General features: G+C 38.6%; 2 protein-coding genes across 2 annotated transcripts; both read left to right on the top strand.

Moving 5' to 3' along the window:
- The first annotated feature begins 7,929 nt into the window (after positions 1-7,929).
- On the top strand, positions 7,930-14,628 carry LOC127621061 (calcium-binding mitochondrial carrier protein SCaMC-2-A-like). Its single transcript, XM_052094496.1, has 10 exons — positions 7,930-8,170; positions 8,991-9,117; positions 9,254-9,341; positions 9,550-9,661; positions 11,411-11,569; positions 12,488-12,640; positions 12,735-12,842; positions 12,965-13,132; positions 13,220-13,370; positions 13,447-14,628. Exons 1-10 carry the CDS (start codon positions 8,012-8,014, stop codon positions 13,629-13,631), a joined length of 1,410 nt encoding a protein of 469 aa, XP_051950456.1. The 5' UTR covers positions 7,930-8,011; the 3' UTR covers positions 13,632-14,628.
- A 3,790-nt stretch (positions 14,629-18,418) lies between these two features.
- On the top strand, positions 18,419-25,986 carry zdhhc12a (zinc finger DHHC-type palmitoyltransferase 12a). The gene is made up of 5 exons (XM_052094737.1): positions 18,419-18,694; positions 18,880-19,016; positions 19,754-19,849; positions 22,913-23,079; positions 25,491-25,986. The coding sequence occupies exons 1-5, from the start codon at positions 18,598-18,600 to the stop codon at positions 25,804-25,806; spliced, it is 813 nt and encodes a 270-aa protein (XP_051950697.1). The 5' UTR covers positions 18,419-18,597; the 3' UTR covers positions 25,807-25,986.
- The last annotated feature ends 1,447 nt before the right edge of the window (positions 25,987-27,433 follow it).

Below are 27,433 nucleotides of genomic sequence, written 5' to 3'. Positions count from 1 at the left end.
GCACTGCTGTGTGGCCATTAAAAACCCTACCTGAGAAGAGCAACTCGTCTTCATGTCCTCCCTAACGTCCTTAACCCGTTACAATACATTACTTCCTTAGGCAGCGATGCTACACCTGGGAGCAGGAGGGCTGCAACTAGACGAGGTGCGTACTGTCGCCGGAAGCAAGGCTTAGGAGGAATCTCCGGGGTTTTATACTCTCGATGACATCTTGGTTGAGGGATGCGTTCTATTGTGCATTTCATCCAATAGGAGTTGAGAGTTCGATCCTTCAGAATTTCAAACCTAGGTGTAAAGTGAGCAAGGCTTGATGGGATCTGTAGTCTGTTTGGACGCCCTTTGATTTTAGTTTAGTTTTTGTGTTATCTGGCTTTGAGTGTTCCTACAGGCCTCAGTCAGGCTTTATGACTGTATGTAGGTCTGCCTTTGTCTCCTATCTGAGCACATGAGTCCCAACAATAAATGGTAAATGGTCTGCACTTACATTATATAGTGCCTTTTTTTAACCAAAGTGCTTCACACTGCATCTCATTCACCCATTCACACACACATTCACACACCAATGTCGACAGAGTTGCCATGCAAGCCGCTATCCTGCCATTGGGAGCAATTTGGGGTTCAGTGTCTTGCCCATGGACACTTAGGCATGTGGCGTCGGGAATCGAACTGCTAACCCTGCGATAATAATAATAATAATAATAATAATAAAAAGTTCAATTTTTGTGTTTTATATCTGTCTTTATAGAGTTTTATTTAAATATTTTTCCATTGAAAATGTGCTATTCTAATAAATTAGTAACTAAACAAGAGCCTCTATACAGGATTTCTTTAAGTTTGCCTTTTCTCCAGTTATTTGTTGATTCAGTGTCCCGTTACTGAGGGACACACAGTGACGGTGATGTAATTGCAGGTAACGTAGAAGATCCTGTTTTTCACCTGTCAATCTAACTTCTTGGTAAAGTTTATTGGATGTACTTCAAGGGATCAGGGGTAATCCGGAACGAGATCAAAACAAAGACAGGACGTTTGATGCATGTTAACCTGGAACTTGACCTTAGCCCTGTATTTTGGTTAATATACACGATACATATACACAATAGGCCGGTATTTGAGTTGAGCATCAGGTTGAATGTAAGAAACTTTTTATGAATGGGCTGTTTACATCTTCATATATAGGATTAGGATGTATCCATACATGACATAAATAGATAACGCTGAGGTCTTATCAGTATACAGTCAGCAGAATGCAGACAGTTCAATGTTACCTGAAAAACAAGCTAGTTTGTTTCATCATTTGTTTTCAGAATAGCATTATCACCTCATGGCCTGATTATGACTGAATGAAAAAAATCTTTAATAAGGCAAAATAGTTTATATGAGATGAAATAAACACACACACAAAAATTAAATACTCTAAATGTTCATTTTGGATTTGACAAATTATCATAATCATTCAAGATAAAGACTGCAGGTGAAATTTATATAGAGAGGAGAAATGGGCTAAAGGCACTTTTGATTTTATTTTCACCCAAAATAGCAACAAAAAGGGTTAGCGGTACTTTCATAAACACCTGTGTAAACAACCCCATAAAACACATAATTTTTCTTAAAAACAGATCAAATAGATTTGTTATGAAAAATTATAAAAGTTGGCTCCCATTGACTGATTCAATCCCAATGGAGATTCATTTGTTTATAAAATACTATTTTATAAACAAACTTTTATTTAAAATGACCGCTGTCCTCATATGTGGACATCATGTTTATTAGGTGCTACAACTTATGGAAAATGGAAAATGTTCACATTTGGGTCTCAGGAGGTTAAAACCTCTTGTTTTTATCAAACAGCCTTCCATTATTTTTACTTTCATACAGATTATATTGCTTTATAATATTCAATAAAAAGATACGAATCTTGAATCTTGATACACATTGCGACCAGAAAACTGCACAATTCCCTTATAAGGAATAGTTCCCCCAAAAATTAAATTTGATGCCATCCCATATGTGTATGACTGTCTTTCTTCAACAGAACACAAATGAAGATTTTAAGGAGATAGAGCGCTGTCAGATCCTTATAATGCAAGTACTCACGTCCAGCACTTTGATGGTCCAAAAGTCACATTTAGGCAGCATAAAAGTAATCCACACGCCTCCAGTCGATCAATGAATGGATGTCTTCTGAACCGAATCGATACGTAGGACGTTAACTTTTAAAAAGTGATTTCTGCCAGCAGCTGACGCGAAGCGTGACGTAAGTGCATCGCAAATTCAGAAGCGCCGCTTATTTACGACAGAAGAACGAAGCTCACGCGAGAGTTCGCCCATTTCAAACAGCATCAGAGCCCTGAACGGAGGTGCAGATTTAAAGTTAAAAACTTTATAAATATTGACTTGTTTCTTACATAAACCTATCGATTCACTTCAGAGGACATTCAGTGTCATGTGGATTACTTTTATGCTGCCTGAATGTGACTTTTGGACATTCAAAGTGCTGGACGTGAGTACTTGCATTATAAGGATCTGACAGCGCTCTATCTTCTTAAAATCTTCATTTGTGTTCTGTTGAAGAAAGACAGTCATACACATCTGGAACGGCATCAGGATAAGTGAATCACATTTTTGGGTGAACTATTCCTTTAAGGGGTGCCTTTAGCCCGTTGTACCATATGTATAGGATAAAGTTCATATTTTTGAAGCTGTAACTTGCCACCAGGTTTTTGCAGTTTATTTCAACAGCCATGCAGTCACATAAGATTTAAGTACAAATGCATGCATAATAATTAGCAAAATGCTGTTTAACACAATTTAAGATGGAGTACAGCCTGTCAACAACACGATATGTTGACTTCCAAAATGTATGTCATGTACATTTGAAGTATACTTTATATTTATTGGTCCTAACATATACAGTGAGGAAAATAAGTATTTGAACACCCTGCTATTTTGCAAGTTCTCCCACTTAGAAATCATGGAGGGGTCTAAAATTGTCATCGTAGGTGCATGTCCACTGTGAGAGACATAATCTAAAAAAAAAATCCAGAAATCACAATGTATGATTTTTTAACTATTTATTTGTATGATACAGCTGCAAATAAGTATTTGAACACCTGAGAAAATCAATGTTAATATTTGGTACAGTAGCCTTTGTTTGCAATTACAGAGGTCAAACGTTTCCTGTAGTTTTTCACCAGGTTTGCACACACTGCAGGAGGGATTTTGGCCCACTCCTCCACACAGATCTTCTCTAGATCAGTAAGGTTTCTGGGCTGTTGCTGAGAAACACGGAGTTTGAGCTCCCTCCAAAGATTCTCTATTGGGTTTAGGTCTGGAGACTGGCTAGGCCACGTCAGAACCTTGATATGCTTCTTATAGAGCCACTCCTTGGTTATCCTGGCTGTGCGCTTCGGGTCATTGTCATGTTGGAAGACCCAGCCTCGACCCATCTTCAATGCTCTAACTGAGGGAAGGAGGTTGTTCCCCAAAATCTCGCAATACATGGCCCCGGTCATCCTCTCCTTAATACAGTGCAGTCGCCCTGTCCCATGTGCAGAAAAACACCCCCAAAGCATGATGCTACCACCCCCATGCTTCACAGTAGGGATGGTGTTCTTGGGATGGTACTCATCATTCTTCTTCCTCCAAACACGGTTAGTGGAATTATGACCAAAAAGTTATATTTTGGTCTCATCTGACCACATGACTTTCTCCCATGACTCCTCTGGATCATCCAAATGGTCATTGGCAAACTTAAGACGGGCCTTGACATGTGCTGGTTTAAGCAGGGGAACCTTCCGTGCCATGCATGATTTCAAACCGTGACGTCTTAGTGTATTACCAACAGTAACCTTGGAAACGGTGGTCCCAGCTCTTTTCAGGTCATTGACCAGCTCCTCCCGTGTAGTTCTGGGCTGATTTCTCACATTTCTTAGGATCATTGAGACCCCACGAGGTGAGATCTTGCATGGAGCCCCAGTCCGAGGGAGATTGACAGTCATGTTTAGCTTCTTCCATTTTCTAATGATTGCTCCAACAGTGGACCTTTTTTCACCAAGCTGCTTGGCAATTTCCCCGTAGCCCTTTCCAGCCTTGTGGAGGTGTACAATTTTGTCTCTAGTGTCTTTGGACAGCTCTTTGGTCTTGGCCATGTTAGTAGTTGGATTCTTACTGATTGGATGGGGTGGACAGGTGTCTTTATGCAGCTAACGTCCTCAAACAGGTGCATCTAATTTAGGATAATAAATGGAGTGGAGGTGGACATTTTAAAGGTAGACTAACTGGTCTTTGAGGGTCAGAATTCTAGCTGATAGACAGGTGTTCAAATACTTATTTGCAGCTGTATCATACAAATAAATAGTTAAAAAATCATACATTGTGTTTTCTGGATTTTTTTTTTAGATTATGTCTCTCACAGTGGACATGCACCTACGATGACAATTTCCAAGTGGGAGAACTTGCAAAATAGCAGGGTGTTCAAATACTTATTTTCCTCACTGTATAATCACTCTGTAGTTTGCATGCTTTAATTGTCGTGAATAAATAAAACCTCACTGTGAAGGTATCACAGGACCAAAAGGTTGTTTCTCTCTCTCCATCCCACATCCCTGTTTGTTGAAATAAGAGAGCTGTACCGACTCCTAAACCCTGCGTTCAGTGTATGTCACCTGTGTTTCGTGATCCCCTCTGTGTGACTTGGCTAAATTTAGTTTTTCGAGATCACTGGAGTCAAATGGTATCACAAGGCCGCTGTAATGCCCCCATGGGTCAATCAAAAGCTCAGAGTACTGAGACGTTAGTGAAGGAAGCTGGTTTATATTACAATGCTGAGCTCTTTTGACAAATGTTATGACATTATCCATTCCGGTTTGGGAGTAAAGGAAAGGTTGAATGTAAATGTTTAAGAATGAGTTCACTCGGTAATTACTCTCTCGTGTGACACTATCATTAACCCCACTTTCATGGATTGAAATGAAAGCTAAATGAAAGAGTAATTCAAAAGTAACATTGTTTTCTCTTACATGTGTTATTTTGAAGAGAGACTTAATGTTATTATCACATGCTACATTGGAGCCCTTAGTGGATGAAATGATCCATGACGTTTGAGTGAAAGTTTTCCTGTAAATATTGTGAATTTTGATATTTGAACAGGTCTAATTCACAGCCATTTCAAGACTGGGCTTTTCCCACTCAGTGTGCAAATCTCTGCAGGTTACAGATGGTTAATAAGTCAGTGTCCCCTTCAGCATAGACTACCTTATAAATCTATCTAGAGCTCGTCTCGGCAGGATCACTTGTCCTTCAACTGACTCTGACGTAAGATTGCAACTCAAGCAGACGGCTTTGCTGCAACATTATGCCTCACAAAGTACAGCAACAGTAAATTAGGAAACAACCTACTGAGTGGCCATTTATATAACATCAATTGCTGCTACTAACCATTACAACATCCTATATGGACCTGCTGGTATGTTGAATTAATATTTAAGCCTCATCGTTGAGAAACGAGTGCTACGGTCACAGTTCACCGTAAAATATATTACAGTATGAAGGTACAGATATCAGGAGATATCATGAAATGGAGTGCAATAATGTTGTTCATGTTATAGGAAAGTAATATCAAATATTATTCTATTATTATATATACGTATATAAACAGTGATGGGCAGAAGCTTCGCTACAAACTGCTCTCAGTTGTCAACAAGTTCATGTAATATTTGATAACACGGCAAATAAAGATAACGCTGGTTACAGTGGATCTACAATCAATCAATGGAAAACAAACCTGTAAATGCATATCGTTTGCCATTAATGAAGAAATTCTTTATAAAGTTTAATACGAGTGCAGCTTGTGAACGACTTCTGCAGGTAAATACATTTTCCAACCAAAAGAGTATCAAAACACTTATTAGCCTACACGAAAACACTTAAAAATTACCATGATATTACCATGTTTTTTGGACATGTACCATTACCTGGATGCACCATGTTAATACATTGGTATATGAATGTGGTAATATAGCGAGTAATATATGCTAAAGGAGTGGTGGTGGCGTAGTGGTCTAAAGCACATAACTGGTAATCAGAAGGTCACTGGTTCAATCCCCACAGCCACCACCATTGTGTACTTGAGCAAGGCACTTAACTCCAGGTTGCTCTGGGGGATTTTCCCTGTAATAAGTGGAAAAAAGCGTCTGCCAAATGCATAAATGTAAATATATTGTATTTTTTTAATTCCCTCATCATGTAAATATGTATATGAATATGGTAATCATATATAAAATTATCATGGTAGTAACATGGTATGCTTTGAAGAATTTTGTTGAAGAATGGTGCATGAATAGTTGTTTATCAAAGTACCATGGTATTACCATCTGATACCATCAGAAATCACATTGTTATTGCCCAGATGTGCTCTCGCTCCCTCTCTCTCTCTCACACACACACACAGTACCGCCACTCCATATAAGCAGACTATGTCGTCTGCGTAGGGCACCAGCTCCCTAGGGGGGCACCATCTTGCCCTAGGATGGCACCAGAAAGTCCACCAGCTGCCCTTACTCGCACGTTATACATTATTCAAGGATCCAAAAGCAGTTGCGGGACACAGATGATTGCTTAACGCTTATATCACTTCTCACCGGAGCTAACGCTACACCTACATCATACACCGGAACTCAACTCTCTTGTGAACGTGCAGACGGCCGTTACCAGAAGCCAGTGATTATAGTTTATAAAGTTATAAATATGGATATTGTTCTTACAAACACACATTGCTTTGCTTCAGAAGGCCTTTGTTAACACCCTGGAGCCGTATGGATTACTTTTTTGATGGTTGATGTGCTTTTTAGGGGTTCTAAGGTACCATTCACTCCCATTATAAAGCTCGGAAGAGCCAGGATATTTTTTAATATAACTCCCGAATGTGTTTGGCTGAAATAAGAAAGAGTGGTGGTGGCGTAGTGGGTAGTGGGCTAAAGCACTGAACTGGTAAGCAGAAGGTTGCTGGTTCGATCCCCACAGCCACCACCATTGTGTCCTTGAGTAAGGCACTTAACTCCAGGTTGCTCCGGGGGGATTGTCCCTGTAATAAGTGCACTGTAAGTCACTTTGGATAAAAGTGTCTGCCAAATGCATAAATGTAAATGTAAGATACTGACAAAGCTCAAACTTAAATTGTGAAAAACTAGGTGAACTTTTCGACCAACGACAATTATGAATGTGATATTTCCCTGAAATAATAAACAAATTAAGAACAAAACAAATGTTCTTTTCTAAAGGCTTATTGTAAAAAAATCTCATATTTATTTGTCCTCCAAAGTAATATCAGATCCAGAAATGTACATATACATTTACATTTATGCATGTGGCAGACGCTTTTATCCAAAGCGACTTACAGAAATCTCCTTAAAAAAAGACCTTAAAATCACATCAGAACACTTTAGTGCAAATACATAAAAAAATAAAATAAAAAAAAAGCCTCTCTTCATTCAAATTACAAAACACACATTCCAAATCAATATCTTTCTTAAATATTTGTATGACCTGATTTACTGGGTAAAATACAATGAATAATTTTAAATGAAACCTCTCGAATTTCTCCTGGAAACCATAAAAGCCTCCTCCCACTCAATATCCTGGAAAACTTTTAGCTAAGGGTATCCTAAAATACCGACAAATCTGTCTAAGCAAACTGCTTCGAAAAGTTCACATGGTTCATTCTGGCAGTGCATGCTGATATTCATCCCGCCCTGGAGTAGTGAAAGGGGCGGGTCCCTTTAAAGGAACTGGCCTGTGATTGGACATTCAGTATCTGCCATCGTGGCCAGGCGTTCAAATGGACGCATGCGTACGAAACACTAGCCAATCAGAATCCGACGCTCTTTACTAGACGGCCGCGTCTGAGGGTTTTCCTCGGCGTGATCAGCTAGCTTACCGGCATTTCAACACCGACGGGCGAGACTGTCCCTCGTACTATTTATTTATTGTCGAAAAATTTTATATAACGTTAAATATGTTGTGCCTTTGCCTTTATGTGCCTGTCCACAATTCCGATCAAATCGAAGTGGAGTATTTCGAATCAAAAGGATTACCGTCCGAGCTCAAGTCGCTCTTTAAACTCAGTGTTCTTCTGCCGTCCCAGGAATTTTCGACATACCAAAAATGGAGAAAGGTAAGACATGATAAAATGTTCTTTTCTCCTTAACATACATTCATGCAGTGTATATGTAAATTAATACAACGTGACTGATAATAGTATTGACTAATAAAGAGTGTGGACGATAATTATTTAATATGCATATATTTGTATGTTAAAATTTTAAATTGGTTTTAAGGATTTTTAAATAAATGCACTTTTTCGTCATGACTCATATCATTTCCGGTTCGCTTTTCGCACTTTCCGTTCAAATGACCATATATGGAGTTCTACGTCCTGAAATTCTGACACTGCGTGTGGCGCCCCTAGCGGTGGCCTTTAAACGATGGAATATCATTGCCTCCTTAAATTCAAAATGTATAATGAACTTCTGCAGTTAAATTCTTATCTGTGTTGTATCTGGATGAGTGCATAAACAGGACCGTGATCTCATGAGCTAATCTGAGAATGCATTCAGCAAATCTTGTATGTAGAGGAAATTATTATGGTGGCTTAAAGTCTGATGATGAAACTTTTAGGGGTTTATGTCATTTAAATCTTTATCAGATGTACCAGTAAAATCACCAATATTTTTCCAAGACCTCATTGACAAGGCTAATAGTGGCCAAATGTTGGGTGTCCTTTTAAAATTAGGTGACCGCAAAGAGGTTTGTTAATTTTAACCATGCAATAAACCTCTCATGATTGGGATTTTTACTAGTTTGACAGCTGTTGGCATTCGCACACTTACCCCTATTGATTGCAATAATTTACAGAAGTGTTTTCCACCTGTGTTTGATAAAATCCCAAGCGTATATGTGCTTGCATTAAAATGCATGCAAACTTTCCCCCACAGAAAGCCTTTAAAACCGAAGAGAAGGAACATGGTGGGCAACTGGATTTTGAGGAGTTTGTTCACTATCTCCAAGACCATGAGAAGGACCTGAAGCTTGTCTTTAAAAGCCTGGATGGGAAGAATGCCGGTACTACATCTTGATTTTACAAAACTGTCTCCACAGCACAGCTTGCTGGTTAAAATCTGCCTTAATTTATTATTGAAAAGCTTTTCTTTTTAAGTCTTTTCAAAGCCTGATCGACACTGTTTTTGTTTCATGTTAGGTCAAGTGAACGCCAATGACATTGTGAACTCCTTGCAAGATCTTGGAGTCCATATTTCCCTGCCGCAAGCAGAGAGAGTGCTTAAAAGGTGAGTTTGAAAGGTGTTTCTTTTAGAGATTTTCTGAGGACTAATTGAAATTGCTGTGACTAATCATGATGTCGATAAAGTCTTGAAGCTGCCATTATGTGTGCTCTAATACTGGAGAGGTTTTTATAATCACTTGTTATGCAATTTGGGCATTACAGGCTTTTAAAGAGTTCTCTTTCTGTCTTAATTTCTGTTTTTGTTCCTGTAGCATGGACAGAAATGGAACAATGACCATTGACTGGAATGAATGGAAGAAGGATCCATCAAAACAGCCTGCCGAGAACATTCCAGAAATCATCCTCTACTGGAAACACTCGACTGTAAGAATTCCTCTTTTCCCACACGTTCACCGTATTTCAACCAATACCAGTCAAAATCCCAAATGCTTAAACAATCTACAAATGTTGTATAGTTAAAAGCTGCTTCACTCGTGACTGCAAATGGTTGTTTGTCTCTGTTTTGACTGCTGGGAATTATTTAAAATTCCTCCAATTTGCTTCGATTATGCTGTTTAGACCTTTTCACTAGTTAAAAGATTTTATAAGCATAATGACAGTTTGTAAAGCGTTAAGCATTATGGTATAGGTTTGTGACCGTCTTAAAGTGAGTGTACCTAAAAATATCCAGTCCCATTGGAACACCGTGCTCTAGGACAGGGTCCAGTTTAATAGGTGTTGTGTTGCAGCTACTAAATCTTGACTAGTCTGTTTCCTAAGCATCCTCATAATCGTGTCTTGCATGAGTTCCCTGCTATTAATATGGCCACTACAGTCTGAGCATACATCTGCCAATCAAAAATGCCTAGCAAATGTCAAAATACCCCAATTAAATTGGGGCTACATGTCCTGGCCAATGGGAGACCACCTTATGCAATGAGTCTTCTTGATTTCTGTGCTGAGTGTTGCTAGTATTAAGCCCTTGAGGCAGTAGACTTGGTGTGGAGGTTTAAATCTTGAATTTCAATATCAGTGACCTACTTTAAACTTTTAACATTTGTTTAAACTGGACCGAAACCTTCAGACTTTGTCCGTATGTGACATTGTAAGTGCATAATGAGACTGACACAAAGTTCACAAGAGTTTGTGAAGTCTGTGATGGATTTTTGGATGAAGTGGCACTAAAACCATTTTGGCTGCGTCAGTGATCTGTCAGACCCCGTTGACGCAAATGCTTTCCCAGGTCATTGCACCTTACTGTAAACTTAACTGAAGTAATGCTTTATGGATATTTAATCATTTCAAGATTTATTTATTATGAATATAAAATGGCAGATTTTGTATTTTAAAATTAAGATTTAATTACCATGGTTATGTAATAATAAAACTGGTTTCTAGACCATGAAAATCTTCGATTCATGCTCCATTCTAAAATATTTCATGAGCTATAAATGTAGTAATTTTCCATTTTATGATTTCTGGATAGATCACTGAAATTCATTGGTCAATTCAATGTGAGACCCCTGTAAAATAGACGTTGACTGAAGGATGATTCCCAATTAATCGACCGATTACTTTACTTTTTCAGATAGTCAATTAATAGGATGTTAAACTTTCTTAGCCTTTCCACACTATGATTGGCCCATGTTATAAAATCCTATATGCAGTTTGTGAAACCAAAAAATTAAGATTCTGAGCAAAATATTGGACTATGATAGATCCCAAAATACACTTCGGGGCTCTTAATTTGAGACTCTTGAGTCTTTGCTCAGTTACAATGCTATATTTTAAACTATTTACCGAATTAAGCTTTTTATAGCCTTAAAATTCACCAGATTAGGTTTCGTGTCATTTATTTACAAGATATGAAGTTGGAGACACACTGTATGCGCTGACGACTTATTTCTATAGTGTCACATTTTTCTTGTTATGCGCATGTCAATTTGGAACATTTGATTATCTAGCTAAAACAACCAAATTTCCATTTGAAGTGAGGATAAAAAATATAGATGAGTATTGTCTGACTCGATCATAATAATCGATCATTCCAAAAAGCAACTATCGGCATAGTTTCTGTAAAACCGATATATCCTTCTACCTGCAATGTAAATATATTTATCTCTTTCTCTGTAGATCTTCGATATTGGTGAGAATCTGATGGTTCCGGATGAGTTTACAACACAGGAACACATAACAGGGATGTGGTGGAGACACCTGGTAGCAGGCGGAGGTGCTGGAGCTATTTCTCGAACATTCACTGCTCCACTTGACCGACTCAAAGTTCTTATGCAGGTGAGGCGATGCATAGGTACACCTTTCATTACCTGCAAAAAGATGAAATTCCACCGTAATCCTTTGCCAGAGTACTTCTAGGTTTTATAGATCTAAATTTGTGTTCTATCTTGTGTATTGATCATTGTCCCTGAATTCTATGCATTAGATTAAGATTTGTATCCTATATTCAAATGTTGCATTCATCTTGCAGTATCATTGAGTAACTTGCTCTATCAGGTGTGTAAGGTTTTAATGCATGCCAATTCTAACTTCTCTATACACTGAAGCAGGTCATTTTTAATTATTTACAAAAGCAGTTTCCATAATTTTATGAGCAGAGGAAAGTTGGTTTCATAGCATTATGGGAATTTTAGTCAAATTGGAACAATTGGTCTTGTTGGCCAAGAGCCATAAATAAGATTATCTGTATCGGTTCATAAGTTTATGTTCTAGGTAAAGGATCTTGACTCTTTGAATGGTTATACGGTCAAGTCAAACACACAATCGGAATCAGAGAAGTCCAGCTCACCCTCTGTCTTGTGCTCAGATTGGTTACAGACGTTAATGTGTTTTGCAAGGCCACCTTTGGTTTGATGCGTCACAGCTTGTGCGATAGTGAAGATAGGTCAGTTAATCACATCAGTTGTTGCATAAGTGCGTTCAGTGACTCTGTCCAAAACCTTTCACCCAGTAACTGCAATTTTTTTTTTTTTTTTTTTTTTTTTTAAACTGAACATTTAACTACGTTCCCTGTAGTCAAGTGAGTGTAAAGGCCCAATGTTTTGTACTGTTTTTAGATGATTAGTGTCTTAATGATACACAATCCTATCAGTGAATCCAAAAGGCAATGCAACAAATATGATTCTATTTAATATTCTTGACTTTCAATATATCCTTAACTTCTGTTCTTTGCATTTTCATTTTATTTTTTTGTAGGTTCATGGTTCCCATAGCAACAACCTGTGCATCATGACCGGTCTCACCCAGATGATCAAGGAAGGAGGGATGCGATCGTTGTGGAGGGGTAATGGCATCAACGTCATCAAAATCGCCCCAGAGTCGGCCCTCAAATTCATGGCTTATGAGCAGGTACTAAGCTCTGGCATGCCTCCTTTATGGTTGGATTTTGAGAGAATATTTGTATTAAAAATGTGTACATAACTTGTTTTTCCTTACTTGATAGATTAAGCGACTGATGGGCAGCAGTCGGGAAACTTTAGGCATCACAGAACGTTTTGTAGCCGGTTCTCTAGCAGGAGTCATCGCTCAGAGTGCAATTTACCCCATGGAGGTGAGTAGCTGTCCAATATTGCCCCATATGTTATTTTTAGGACCCTTTAGGGTCCTTCCTCATGCTTTCAAATGGACCATAAACTGCCACTGAACTTAAATTTGTAATCCCATTCTGTTCAGGTTCTCAAAACTCGCCTGGCATTGAGAAAGACGGGCCAGTACAAGGGCATGTCCGATTGTGCCAAACAGATCCTGAGGGGTGAGGGAGTCTGTGCATTCTACAAAGGCTACGTACCAAACATGCTGGGCGTCATTCCTTACGCTGGCATCGATCTAGCCGTCTATGAGGTAGGAAATGGGAAAATGTTCTAATGGTACAAACATAAAGGGTCTAAGAAAAAGCTCACTTTTCATTTTTTGGTCCGTTCTCTTTAGACGTTGAAGAACACATGGCTTCAGCGCTACGGTACGGACAGTACAGATCCTGGTGTGTTTGTTCTTCTAGCCTGCGGTGCCATTTCCTGCACTGGTGGCCAACTCGCCAGCTACCCGCTTGCTCTTGTACGAACACGCATGCAGGCACAAGGTAAGCTCGCAGACCAGCATTTATATTCTTGATATTTCCCTCCTTTGTTTTACTAAATTTAATTTTTTTTCTTCAGCCACGGTTGAAGGTGCTTCCCTGGTCTCCATGACTGGGCTCTTCAAACAGATCTTGAAGACTGAAGGTCCCATGGGTCTCTACCGGGGTCTGACCCCAAACTTCCTGAAGGTCATCCCTGCTGTCAGCATCAGCTATGTTGTATATGAGCACATCAAGTCAGTATTAGGAGTGCAGTCAAGATGAGGAGCATATCAAGGGACTTTGGGTTGTAAATCTTGGGGTTTTGAACCTTGAGGTGTGACTGCCATCTCATTCTGTGAATGTGAGTGGGTAGGGGATGAAACGGTTAACGTGCACAAAGGTATTTTTACGGAGAAAGGGGAAGAATTTACTCCCCAAATCTGTAACATCTAATTTATTGTTCTAGAAAGTAAGAAAATAACCACTGTGTTAATGTTGTTCAAAAGCTGAAATCAGGGACCAACCTTTTGGATTTCATGTGGCGATTATGCTGATCTCGACAAAGGTGGCACTGTGAGAGAATCGAATACTGTTATGATCCATTTGGGTATTGCAGAAAGGTGTCAAACACTACAACCAAAACTGTCCAGTTTGTACTGTGAAATATTTGCATTATTACTTGCACATCGAACTTTCACTGCCCTTTTTCTTACAAATGCTGCTTTATATTGACTAAAGTAATATTTATGTACCGTAACCAGATATTTATTTGTTGTGGCATCCAGTGAAGTTTTACAAATGCATTTCTTGGCACATCTTAAAGCCTGTTTTTGTCAGCAGTGTTAACCGTGTTATAGGGTTAAACTGCTGACTAATTTAATATTAAATCTGCACACACTTAAGTACTTTGCCTTAATGTAAGAGAACGTCTGGTTGAATTGGAAAATGAATGCACTTTAATTGCTTTGGTCAGTTTGGAATGTGAGCTTAATCTAAAGGAAACCGAACGATTGTTAACATCGTCAATCGGTGTGAATGATTTGTAATCTGGGACCACGTGTTCAATGAATAAATGCACATGATATGCTTGCAGTATTGTTTGGGTGAAGAGGATTTGCATACACCAAGCAAAAGTATGTGTTTGAGATTAATTGGTGTGGCTGGATTTGTGGAAAGCTCCATCCAGAATACCTGGAACTGCTTTTGAGGTCAGCTTGGCTTTTGTTTTAGTTTATTTTAAACATTTTGTAATTTATTTTTCAATAAAAAATGTCATTTATGTTTTGTCTCCTAGTAATTAACTTGTGCAAGCAAATGAGCTACTTTTTAATGTCCTACAATAAGTTTGGGTACCAAGAACTCTTCTAGGTGTGGTAAATTATTATATGCTTTGTTAAAAATAGTGTTTCTATAAATGAGGTGTGTGTGAGTAAGGAGATTTCTAATGAAAAGACTGCCAATTATCTATGAAAGCACACTTTAGGGAACATGTATTATGTGAATGGTAATATTTAACAGCTAGTAGCATTATGAATAATGGCTTTAAAGCCATCTAATACAATTATGAGCATTAATCTTGGTTGCTTTGGGGCTTGATAAACGAATCTATTATGCCATCATTACATAATGTGTCTGTGATTAAGCCAATGTGGCTGGCCTATTTTCACAAGGTTACAGCTTCAGCCCTAGTTAGATGTGACCTGGTCTCTGAAGAGAAACCGATAATATCTCTGTTTTATTTTTACCTTTACTAACCACAGTAGTGCACGCCTTGCTATGTTTTTGATAGGTGTTTGAACACTGCCACCTGTAGTTTAACTTTTATCACTTCAAATAACACACTTGTGCTTATTAAGGGTAAAAGATACAATGGTTTGGCATCATTTTCTATAATTAAGCACATTTTTCCTTCTCCGGTTTAAACATAACCTCTGTGTTTAATAGCTCATTTAATAATCACTTTAAATATCACAGCCTATAGTAATGAAGATTTGTAAGTAATGAGTGTTTGAGGCTGAAGACACCAATCTGGACAAGCACACCGATACCATAACATCATATACCAGGGGTGGGTATAAAATATTGTACAATCATGCCAGGAACACCCTGAATAAGGAAATCAGAATGGCTAAAAAAAACAAGTTTTCAGCTAACGACCCTGCATCAGTGTGGAGTGGCCTGAAACACCTTACTAACTATAAGAGACTCACCCCCAACATTGTAGTGGACCAACATCTGGCTGATGACCTGAATTGGTTCTACTGTAGATTTGAAAGTCCCAATCTCACACCCCACACCTGTTCTGACTTTCACTTCACACAAACAGCAACACCTCCTGCAACTTCCCTCCTCCCGTGCTCAACAAGCACTTAAGATCTGTGAAGATGTGTGCCATGTCTTCTGGAAACAAAAGACAAGGAAAGCACAGGGAACAGAATCCTGTGCTAACCAACTGGCCTCCATCTTCACACTGATCTTCAATAGATCACTGGAGCTGTGTGAAGTTCCATGCTGCTTCAAACGCTCAATCGTCATTCCTGTCCCAAAGAAACCAAAAAACACAGGACTTAATGACTACAGACCTGTCACTCTGACGTCTGTGGTCATGAAATCATTTTAGAGACTGGTGTTGACCTGAAGGACATCACTGGACCCTTGCAAGGATCCTTTTTGTGGACTTCAGTTTGGCTTTCAACACCAACATCCCAGCTATTCTCCAGACTAAAGTGCACCAACTCTCTGTTCCCACTGTCAGTGGATCACCAGCTTTCTGACAGACAGGCAGCAACTAGTGTGACGGGAAATTCACTTCCAGCACGTACAATCAACACTGGTGACCACCAGGGATGACTGCTCGCCAAGGACCCTCTGTCAAGCTCCTGAAGTTTGCAGATGACTCTACTGTCTGTATACAGAAGGGAGGTTGATTGGCTGGCTCACTGGTGTAGTCAAACAACCTGGAGCTGAACAAACTCAAAATGGTGGAGATGATTGTGGACTTTAGGAGGAACACCCCAACATTGTCCCCTCTCACCATTCTAAACAGCACTGTGGCATCAGTGGAGTCATTCAGGTTCCTGGGCACTACCATCTCACAGGACCTGAAGTGGTAGACCCACATTGACTCCACTGTGAAAAAGGCCCAGTAGAGGTTTTACCTCCTTTGCCAGTTGAGGAAGTTCAACCTGCCACAGGCGCTGCTAATCCAGTTCTACTCAGCAGTCATTGAGTCTGTCCTCTGCACTTCAGTAACTGGTTTGGTCTGGTTTGGCTCAGCTATGAAATCGGACATCAGAAGACTACAAAGGACAGTTCGGACTGCTGAGAGGATTATTGGTTGCCCCATGCCCTCCCTTCCAGAACTGTACACTTCCAGAGTGAAGAAAAGGGGCTAGAAAAATCACTCAGGACCCCACTCACCCTGCCCACTACCTTTTTGAACTGTTGCCTTCAGGATGGTGCTACAGAGCACTGAGCACCAGAACCGTCAGGCACAGGAACAGTTTTTTCCCTCAGGCTATTCATCTCATGAACAGTTAAAACTGGCCCATTGAGCAACAATTATGTGCAGTACACCACTTAGTCTATTTATATTTATCCAATATATTTATCCAATATGTCATAGAACTGTACACTTCCATGCGTATATATATATATATATATATATATATATATATATATATATATATATAATTAATGCATATGCAATTAATCGCAATGCCCCTGTATAAGGAAGATTCCTGAGAAATGCAAGCTTGTAGTACCACCTGTTTACTCCAGAGGGCAGTAAGTGAAACTACAGCTGTATGAGCAACACACAGTTTATACAGTGAACGAAACAACCCTTCAGCAGAACAACACAAACATGCGTTACGTTCTTGCATTCAAAACACTTGATGGAGCGCAAATCCGAACTATGGGATCTCAAGATGTGTTTAAAGATTAAGTATTAAACTATATTTAACTTGACACAGTGACCTAAACATTTTATGTTTATGACGCAAAACACACGAGACGCTACACAAGCATGTCTGACGCAGGTGTAGATTGACGGGTCCTTAAACAAGCCCTCATAATAAATCTCAAACTGATTGACAAATTCACTTGTGTAGTGGATTGCTGTGAACTGCGTGTCAATGATTGACTTATGATCAATAATATGGTATTAAACAATACATTGTATTCTAAAGCCGCTTTTTGTATTGTCTTATCAATGATGAACTCTTATGCTACAAGAATGTAATGCATTTTAATTATCTGAATATATATATATGTAAGTATTAAATATTTAAAGATAACTATGTATAATTATTTCATCATTATATATTGAATTATTGTCATATGAGGGGCTTTCTCAGCAAATATTTGTATATGCGATTAATTAATCGGGCACCATGTAATTAATTAGATAAAACATTTTAATCGATTGACAGCCCTAATATATATATATATATATATATATATATAGTCCTATTGTGTATTTCTACACATATATATATATATATACTTTATTTTCTATACACTTTTTATTTTTATATTTATATTTATATACTTATTATGAAGTCAGTTTTAATGAGGACTCTTATTTTGAAGTCGGTTTTATTGAGGACTCGTATTTTGAAATCTGCTTTATTGAGTACTCCTATTTTGAAATATGTATTATTGAGGACTCTTATTTTGAAATTGTTTCATTGAGGTCTCTTATTTTGAAATCTAGTTTATTGAGGACTCTTCTTTTTAAATCTGTTTTATTTATGACTCATTTTGAAATCTGTTTTATTGAGGACTCTTATTTTGAAATCGGTTTTATTTATGACTCACTTTGAAATCTGTTTTATTCATGACTCATTTTGAAATCCGTTTTAATGAGGACTCTTTTTTAAAAATCGGTTTTATTCATGACTCATTTTGATTTCTCTTATTTTGAAATCTGCTTTATTTGTGATTCATTTTTAAATTGTTTCATTGAGGAATCTTATTTTGAAATCGGTTTTATTAATGACTCATTTTGAAATCTGTTTAATTGCGGACTCTTATTTTGAAATGTTAAAAGCGCTCATTCCCGGAAATGTCAGACAACGCAGTCTGAGAAATAAAAACATCACCAGCGATTAAATGAGAAATGAATTGAACATTTCTCTGAAATGTTCCTGAATATAAGAACACGGATATCATATTCATTTCATATTCAGTCTCAGCCATGTTTTGGATGTTTTCTTGTCATTTTGGTTTATAACACAGAGGCAGGATGTTTAAAAGCATGTTTAAATCAGGCTGTTTAGTGCGAACTGCACATGTTATTCTCACCTGGTTCACAACTTTAATTCTGTTTCTCCATAGCACAGGTACATCTGATTCTATAAAGGATGTCTGTGATTTTATTGATTGTATTGTGTGTGCCTTAACTGTGGAAATACCTTGCAGTGTTATTTAAATGCCAAGGTATTACCATTGCTGAATACTGGCACTACTGTTTACTATTAAATGTCTAATAAAAACGATTCTCTAATATCTTCATAAAATCTTGCAGATGTTCGGAAGTGTCAGGAGAGAGGAGAGCTTTTACAGCCTGTGATGTTCACATCTATAGTTCTGCTCTCAGTACTGCTGCACTTCACCGTGTCACTGATGGATCCTGGATTTGTTCTGTCTGACAAGGACACAAAGGTAGCCAAGAAACCAAAGTCCTTATCAGATCATTTCTTACTAAAATAACTAGAAAGGTGCTCTGAGCATTTCATCAATACTAATTCAAGTCTATGTGATATTTGACCATTCATCGTAGGAAAACACATACAGTGCCTGGCCCCCAAAAAAAGAAAAGTCACTGTTTGTATGATTGGATCATTATTGCAGTGATTTATATGTTTCAGCTGGCGATAATTATTTTAAGGTTGCTTCAATTGGTCAGGTTTAGGGTCAGCAATGTTATGCGGCAATATGAAGTCAGCTGACTACCTGAATGACCAGGATATCCCATCAATTGATTTTTTCTTCCCTGACGGCACGGGCATATTTCAGGACGACAATGCCAAAATCCATCGGGCTGAAATTGTGAAAGAGCGATTCAGGAAAGCATGAGGAATAATTTTCACACATCCCCACAGACTCCTGACCTGAACCCCATTGAAAGTCCAAAGACTTTACGGAGTGGTTCGACTCTCCCGTCATCAATACAAGAGCTCGGACATAAATCAATGCAACTCTGGATGGAAATAAATGTTGTGACGTTGCATAAGGTTGTCGAAACAGTGGCATGATGAATGCATGCCATATTCAAAGCTAAATGCGGTCCAATTAAATATTGGATTTTGACAAAAGCGTAACCCAAGTTTGTACAACGATATATAATTTGTCATGCCACTATAACTGTTTAAAATAGACATATGTTTGGACTCTTTCAGGAGACCTCAGTGGATAATAATGAAGAATTGGAAAAGATGATTCCTCAAGAGGAAAGTGGGATAAAGCAGCGACGATGTGGCTACTGTTATTTACTGGTACGGTACCTGGGGCCGGATTCACGAAAATTAAAAACTAAAATTAAGTGTAATAAATGAATGGCATTAATTGATTTAAAAAAAAATAAAAAATTTTACAATAAATTATAAAAAGTTCATAAGAATGTTCCTAAGTGTAATTCTTGAAAAATTCTTTAAATGCTCTAAAAATCTATTTTTTTTTTTGGTTTGTTTTTGTTTTTTAAGAATAAAATGACATTATCTGATTAATCTAGCCTGCTCATGAGGTTGCCTTGTCTAATACAAAATCTCTCTATCTATCTATCGCCCTTTGTTTAGGTAGCAAACACCTCCCGGTCATTTTTTTTAAATGTAAAGTGTGTGGGATGTTTGCATTAAAGCAGTGTTTCCCAAACTTTGGGAACCGTTGAGCTGTGGCACACTTTTTAGGACTAAAACATTCTCTGGCACATCACTATCCAACATGGGCTAACCATCGTCAATGATTTTCCTTTTCAAGAACTCGCCATGTTTTCTGTCCGTCTTAGTAGCGTGTTTACGTGTAATGTGTGAAAATCGTCTATGCAAAAATGTCTCATATATTAGACCTTCTCATCATCCATCATATTGATCGAGAGGGTCGTAAAAATTCCATCATAATCGATTATTACTCGTCATTTTAAATGATAATAAGACATTTAATAGCTTATATTTTCATTCACATTTTCATTTTTAATCATGAACACACCGGACGAGCATACTGTCGATTATGCATTTATTTATTTATGAGGAGAACAGACGAACAACTGAGACACGAAGCAGATGAATGTTTCAGCGGAGGCACTAAAACACGACATATGAACTAGGCAATATTACAAAAAACAAATACTCAAACCTTCCTCCTGGTCCGCATCGACTTAAACTCGCCTTTGCGTAATCAAACGCATCAAGTGAGACTGACGCGGAGGTGATCGTTATTAGATTTTGTGTCTATTCATTTTTTTGTGTCATTCATAATTGATGATTATTTCGCTTGATTTGTAATTGCAATTATTCATTTAGATTAAAATGCTTTTTGTGGTGCAGCTGCATGCTATATTCTTTATGTAGGCTACACATCCAACAGAACGCGTGAAACACAATACACGAATACTAGGTTGTCATTTATGATATGCTAATAAAACATTTTGTTAGTAGAAAATCTTAACACTAGAGGAATATATCTAAATTAAATGACGTAATTCACACTTTTCACCATTTGGTAATTGCAGCACCTGTGATTGTAATTTCAATAATTTTTTTGATTAATGTGCATAATTTGAAATAGTTTATCAATATACAGCCGTGGCCAAAAGTATTGGCAGTGACATACATTTTGTGTTTTGCAAAGTTTGCTGCTTCAGTATATGTAGATTATTTTTTCACATGTTTCTATGATATACTGGAAAACAATGATAATAATTTCATGAGTTTTAAAGGCTTTTATTGGAAAAAAAAAAAACTCAATTTATGCAAAGAGTCAATATTTACGGTGTTGAGCCTTGTTCTTCATCACCTCTGCAATTCGCTCTGGCATGCTGGATATCATCTTCTGGGCCAAATCCTGACTGATGGAGATCCATTCTTGCCTTATTAGTGCTCAGAGTTGATCACAGTTTATGGGCTTCTGCTTGTCCACTCGCCTTTTGAGGATTGACCACAGGTTCTCTATGGGATTAAGATTCGGGGAGTTGCATGGATCCAAAATGTCAATGTAATGATCTCCGAGCCACTTCATCATCACTTTTGCCTTGTGACATGGTGCTCCATCATGCTGGAAAATGCACGGATCATCACCAAATTGCTCCTGGATCATTGGGAGAAGTTGCTCTTGCAGGACGTTTTGATACCATTCTTTATTCATGGCAGTGTTTTTGTGCAGGATTGTGAGTGAGCCCACTCCCTGTGATGAAGAGCAACCCTGCACATGGATGGTCTCAGGATGCTTCACTGTTGGCACAGGACTCATGGTAGCGTTCGCCTTTTCTTCTCCGGACTATCGATTTTCCAGATGTCCCAAACAGTCAGAAGGGGAAATAACTTTGCACCAGTCTTCTGCTGTCCAATCCTTGTACTTCCTGCAGAATTTCGGTCTGTCCTTGATGTTTTTCTTGGAGAGAAGTGGCTTCTTTGCCGCCATTCTTGACACCAGGCCATTGTCCAAATGTCTTCGCCTCACTGTGCAGATGCCCTCACACCAACCTGCTGCCAATATTGAGCTCTGCACTGGTGGTGACACGATTCCATAGCAGACTCCTCAGGAGGAGACTGTCCTGGCACCTGCTGGACACTCTGGGACTTCCTGAAGCCTTCTTCACTGTAGTTGAACCTCTCTCCTTGAAGTTCTTGATGATCCAGTAAATGGTTCTTTCAGGTGCAATATTCTTTGGCATTGCATGTGAGGCCATTTTGATGCAAAGCAATGATGGCTGCACGTCTTTCTTTAGAGGTAACCATTGCTAACAAGAACACAATGATTGGAAGCACTTCTTCTCTCCTTTTATTGCAATAGTCTGCTCTTATAATCCAATCAGATAGAGTGATGTCACCTGACTAGTACTCGTTCACACTTTCCCAGGTGCTGCTGATATGATTAGTGAAATGATGTTAGCTGGTCATTTTGTGCCAGGGCCAAAAAACAGCTTTTTGCAATGATTTAAAATGCATCTGATCAATCTAGAAACAATGTGAATCAACACCACAACAACTGAAGCAGAAAACTTTGCAAAACACAAAATTTATGTCACAGCCAATACTTTTGGCCACGGCTGTATTATTGTTCTGCAATCAACTGAACATTGCCCATTTTATGTGGTTAAGTATGGGTTCCTTTATAATTCCTTTATAATTATTATGCTTTTATGACCCCATATTAAATGAAAGACTACATGGAATATTTGTACTTTTTAAAACACACTGCAGGACCATTTAAAAGGAACCTAATACAAACGCTTCCCCCTTATATGTAATATGTTGTACATTGATTTTAAGTGCACTTTAAATTCATAGTCCATAGACATGCGTCAACTACTAAAAAACCTGTTTCTCTTTTATGTGAACCAGCAACCAATGAGGGCAAAGCACTGTAGGATATGCAAGTGCTGTGTGAGGCGTTTTGACCATCATTGCCCCTGGATAGACAACTGTGTTGGGGAAAGAAACCACAGATGGTTCCTGTTGTATCTGTGTGTGCAGTTCATTGCTGTATTCTGGGGACTACAGGCTGCATGGTGAGCAAAGCAGAACCAGTATAACATGCTGTATTTGTTATAGTACTCCATAGACACCTATTCACATACATAAATGGGCTAAATTTGGAATAGCATGCTAGCATATTAATACCCATGCTATCTGTATGTTTTGTATGCACATTGCCATGGTTCAGACATGTTTACACAAAATTGGATTTTAAGGAATATTCCACATCATTTTTTACCAGCAGAATTAATATAAGTGCTTTTATGAAATTGTAAGATTCACATTTCTGCCACCAAAAACTGCCCCCATTCACTACCATTGTAAGTGCCTCGCTGTAACCTCGAGTTTTTCTTTTTGTGGTAATCTGCATAATCCACAAAGGCTGTCGATTGATCTTAATTTGTATTAAACCCAGAATATTATTTATCTAGATGATGAATGTAATCATGCACATTATGTGTGTAAAATGTTAATTGTTGCATGATAAGTATGGTTTCATTTGCTGTTGGTAAAATTTAGAAATTTGCTGAAATAGTTTTGCGTTCCCTTGCGATACCTTTAGCATAGTTTTACTATAGTAACCATATTTTAACCTTGATATTTGTAGTAAAACCACAAGATTAACCATGGCAATCTATAGTAAAACCAAGGTTGCTATATGGATACAGTATACTGTATTAAAACCAATGTTTCCTCCAAAAAAATGGTTACTTTTCATAGTTACTACAATATTACTATAGTAGACTAGTATTTCTGCCAACAAAAAAAACTAATATTTAGCCTACTTCCAGGGGCGTTGCCAGACTTCATTGACATCCGGGACTTATTAAAATAGAAATATAAGAAGAATCCTTCCTTCCATGGCATCAAAAATGACCACCCTACCTGTCAAATAACAATTAGGGCCTATATATATAATTATTATTATTATTATTATTTTCTCCCCAATTTGTAACTCCTATTTCCCAATGCTCTCTAAGTCCTCATGGTGGCGTAGTGACTCGCCTCAATCCGGGTGGCGGAGGTCGAAACTAGGTTGCGTCTGAGACGTCAATCCGCGCATCTTATCACCTGACTTGTTGAGCGCGTTGCCGTGGAGACGTAGCACGTGTGGAGGCTTCACGCTTTTCTCCGGAACATCCGTCAGTAGAATAGGGATGGTCACGAAACGGGGCCGAATGGGCCGCCATGTTTTGCAGAACGGGCCACAAAACGCCGCTGCGATATGCAGAAAAGGACAGCGACCATCAACAACATTTTGTGCCAGATTTCCACCCCCGCTCAACAACTTTTGGGCCAGTTTCTATGTAAAATCACGGGCCGATTTCTCTTCCCAGTCCGCTATTCGAATCATTTTAACTCTATTCTCATACGACATTTAATATTGTAATGCTTCAGTTTTATTCTCAAACTATGACGACTTTAATCTCATAAAGCTTCAATTTAATTCTTGTTTTTACATTATTCGTGAAATATTACGACTTTATTATCGAAACCTTTATCTATTTTTTTAACCTGCCAATAAAACGCCATCGTGGGATCACAGAGTAAAGTTAAAAATAATCGCATTAAAAAAAACGCATCTCGAAACGCCTCCGTTGGGTTTCACGATTCCAGGTTGTTTATAACAGAGCAAAGTTTCGACAGCGTGATAAACGGTAAGACCTTTTGCACTAGTGTGCAGACTTACAATACGAAGTACAATCATTTGACAAGTTCAATGTCATTTTATTTTATACCTCTTAAAAATCAAGGCACCACAAAAAGCCGACTGACTCCCGACTAAACCCGAATAACCGAACAAGTTGACTGGTGCATGCATTAAATTCTACTTATAGATTATGTATTTAGAATTAAGGCTTGTGTAATAAAACCTCAGTGCCTCTGATACACCTGTGATAGAAAATAGAACGAGGTCTGATGAACTTGAGCAGCTATAAAAGTCAAATTAATGCAATGGTAATATAATGTTGGGCTCATTGATTGGAATTAATTTACATTTGCTTTTGTACCCTGATGAAATTAACATTAAGCCTTCATCACAAAAACACATTCAGGGCTATTAACAAAAGATCCGGGGCTTCAGTCCTATCAGCCAGGGTCCAGCTACGCCGCTGGTTACTACAATAGTATCTATGGTTTCACAAACAAAAATATATAATCGTAAAAATATGGTTACTGTAGTACAGCCGTGGTAAATTATAGAGAGGGCAGCGGGACACGCAAAACGTGAATGTGGCTGCTTCGGAGCCCCTTGGAGTACAGGGCGGGATTTTATTTCTAAAATAGTTTTGCGTATCCCTTTAAGCTGATTTACGCTTTCTCCTCATTGCAAGTGCTACTTTATTGATCAAATGAAGCTGCTTAACTATCACTCTCCAGTTGCAAAGAGCAGTAATGCATCACTTACAGTATGAATTAACCTCAAGCTTATCTCTGGAAGGTCTGGCATCGTCTCTGCGCCCACCTGGCAGCAGTGGTTCACTCAGAATATCTTCCTGCTCGGGGCGCTTACAGTGACCGCTGTGTTTACTGTGGTCATGGTACTCCTGCTGTGTATTCACCTGTACCTGGCCTCCGTCAACATCACCACCTGGGAGTTCATGTCACGGCATCGAATCCCATACCTCAAACACTGTGACTCAGAGGAGAACCCCTTCGACCGAGGTGTGATCTGCAACCTGTGGAACTTCTTCTGCATCTGTGGAACTGTAGCGTGGGAGAGAATCTATATCAGACACACTAATGAGACTGTATGACTGATTCTGCTTTATTAAAGGCCACTAGAGAACTTTGATTATATTTTTTTAAATAATACAGATGGGATGTATTGATTACGAAGCTGTGCTCTAAAACAATGCCTATTTACATAGAGCATACCTGCAGGAAAATGTACAGATTCTACGTTTATGAATTAACTAAGCCATTCTTCATTTTTGTACCACTATTACTGTTGTTAATAAAAGAAGGGTGTGTACCCTTTTTTATTAAAGGAATGGTTCACTCATTATTTACTCGGCCTCATATTTGATTCGACAAGAAGAATAAACCGAATATATTCCTATAGAATTTATATGGGAATATAGATACACATTTAAAAAGTCATGTGACCGGTCCTGGGTATCTCAGCGAGTATTGACGTTGACTATTTCACACCTGGAGTCGCGAGTTCGAATCCAGAGCGTGCTGAGTGTCTCCAGCCAGGTCTCCTGAGCAACCAAATTGGCCAGGTTGCTAGGGAGGCTAGAGTCACGTGGGGTAACCTCCTCGTGGTCGCTATAATGTGCTTATAGCGTGGGGTACGTGGCGAGTTGTGCGTGGATGCCGCCAGGGGCGGACTGGGAAGTGAAATCAGCCTGGGATTTTACATCGACTCTAGCCCAAAAATGTGTTGATGGGTCGCTGTCCTTTTCTGCATAACATGGCGGCCCATTTCAGCTTATCGCGGCCCATTCGGCCACGTTTTCATGGCCGGCCCTTCGGGAAAATTCACGGTTCTCCCGATGGCCAGTCCATCCTGGATTTCGCAGAGAATGGCGTGAAGCCTCCAAACACGATATGTCTCCATGGTGACGCGCTCAACAAGTCACATGATAAGATGCACGGATTGACGGTCTCAGACGTGGAGGCAACTGAGATTCGTCCTCCGTCACCCAGATTGAGGTCCCCACACCACCACGAGGACTTAGAGCGCATTGGGAATTGGGCATGCCAAATTGGGGAGAAAAATTTGAGAAATAAAATAAATAAAATATCAAGTGGCTTTTCCTCAAGCCATGTGAATACATCATTTGCTCTGAGAATATCAACAATATAATCGCATGGCATCTGAAATGTTGCTCTGGTTATTCGGAAACGCCAGACTGTACATATTATATTAATAGTACTACCACATTACCTCTAGGTGGCGCTTATTTGCGACATGGATTATTTCAGTCCTTATTTTGTTATTGTATGTAACATGAATGCAAAAGTGACAGTGTGCAATGCAAAATTCAGATTCTACGCTTTCAAATGATACCACATATGCCTGACTTATGTAACCAGAGACTTTATCGTTTTTAGCGTCATTTTACTTAGCGAAAATAATTTGGCATAGGACCCCATAGATAACTTTATTTTCTGTGCAGAGAAAATATAAATATTTAACGGAGAAAACGGTTAAATATTTTAACCGTTTGACAGCCCTTGTTTTTATATCACATTATAATAGTTTAAAACTATTAAATATTATATTATTGCCGGCTAAAAAAACACATTAATGCAGCAGAAAAGTAATCCATTAAACTCCTTACTTCTTTTAATTCTTTCAAATAAATTATTTAAAATCAAATAAATTATTCATGACCTGGCCAACGAATTTAAGGGGCAGCGTTAAATTAGAAA

The sequence above is a fragment of the Xyrauchen texanus genome, chromosome 27 (genome assembly GCF_025860055.1).
Source record: "Xyrauchen texanus isolate HMW12.3.18 chromosome 27, RBS_HiC_50CHRs, whole genome shotgun sequence".
NCBI lineage: Eukaryota > Metazoa > Chordata > Actinopteri > Cypriniformes > Catostomidae > Xyrauchen > Xyrauchen texanus.
This window is presented reverse-complemented; position numbering and strand designations above follow the sequence as displayed.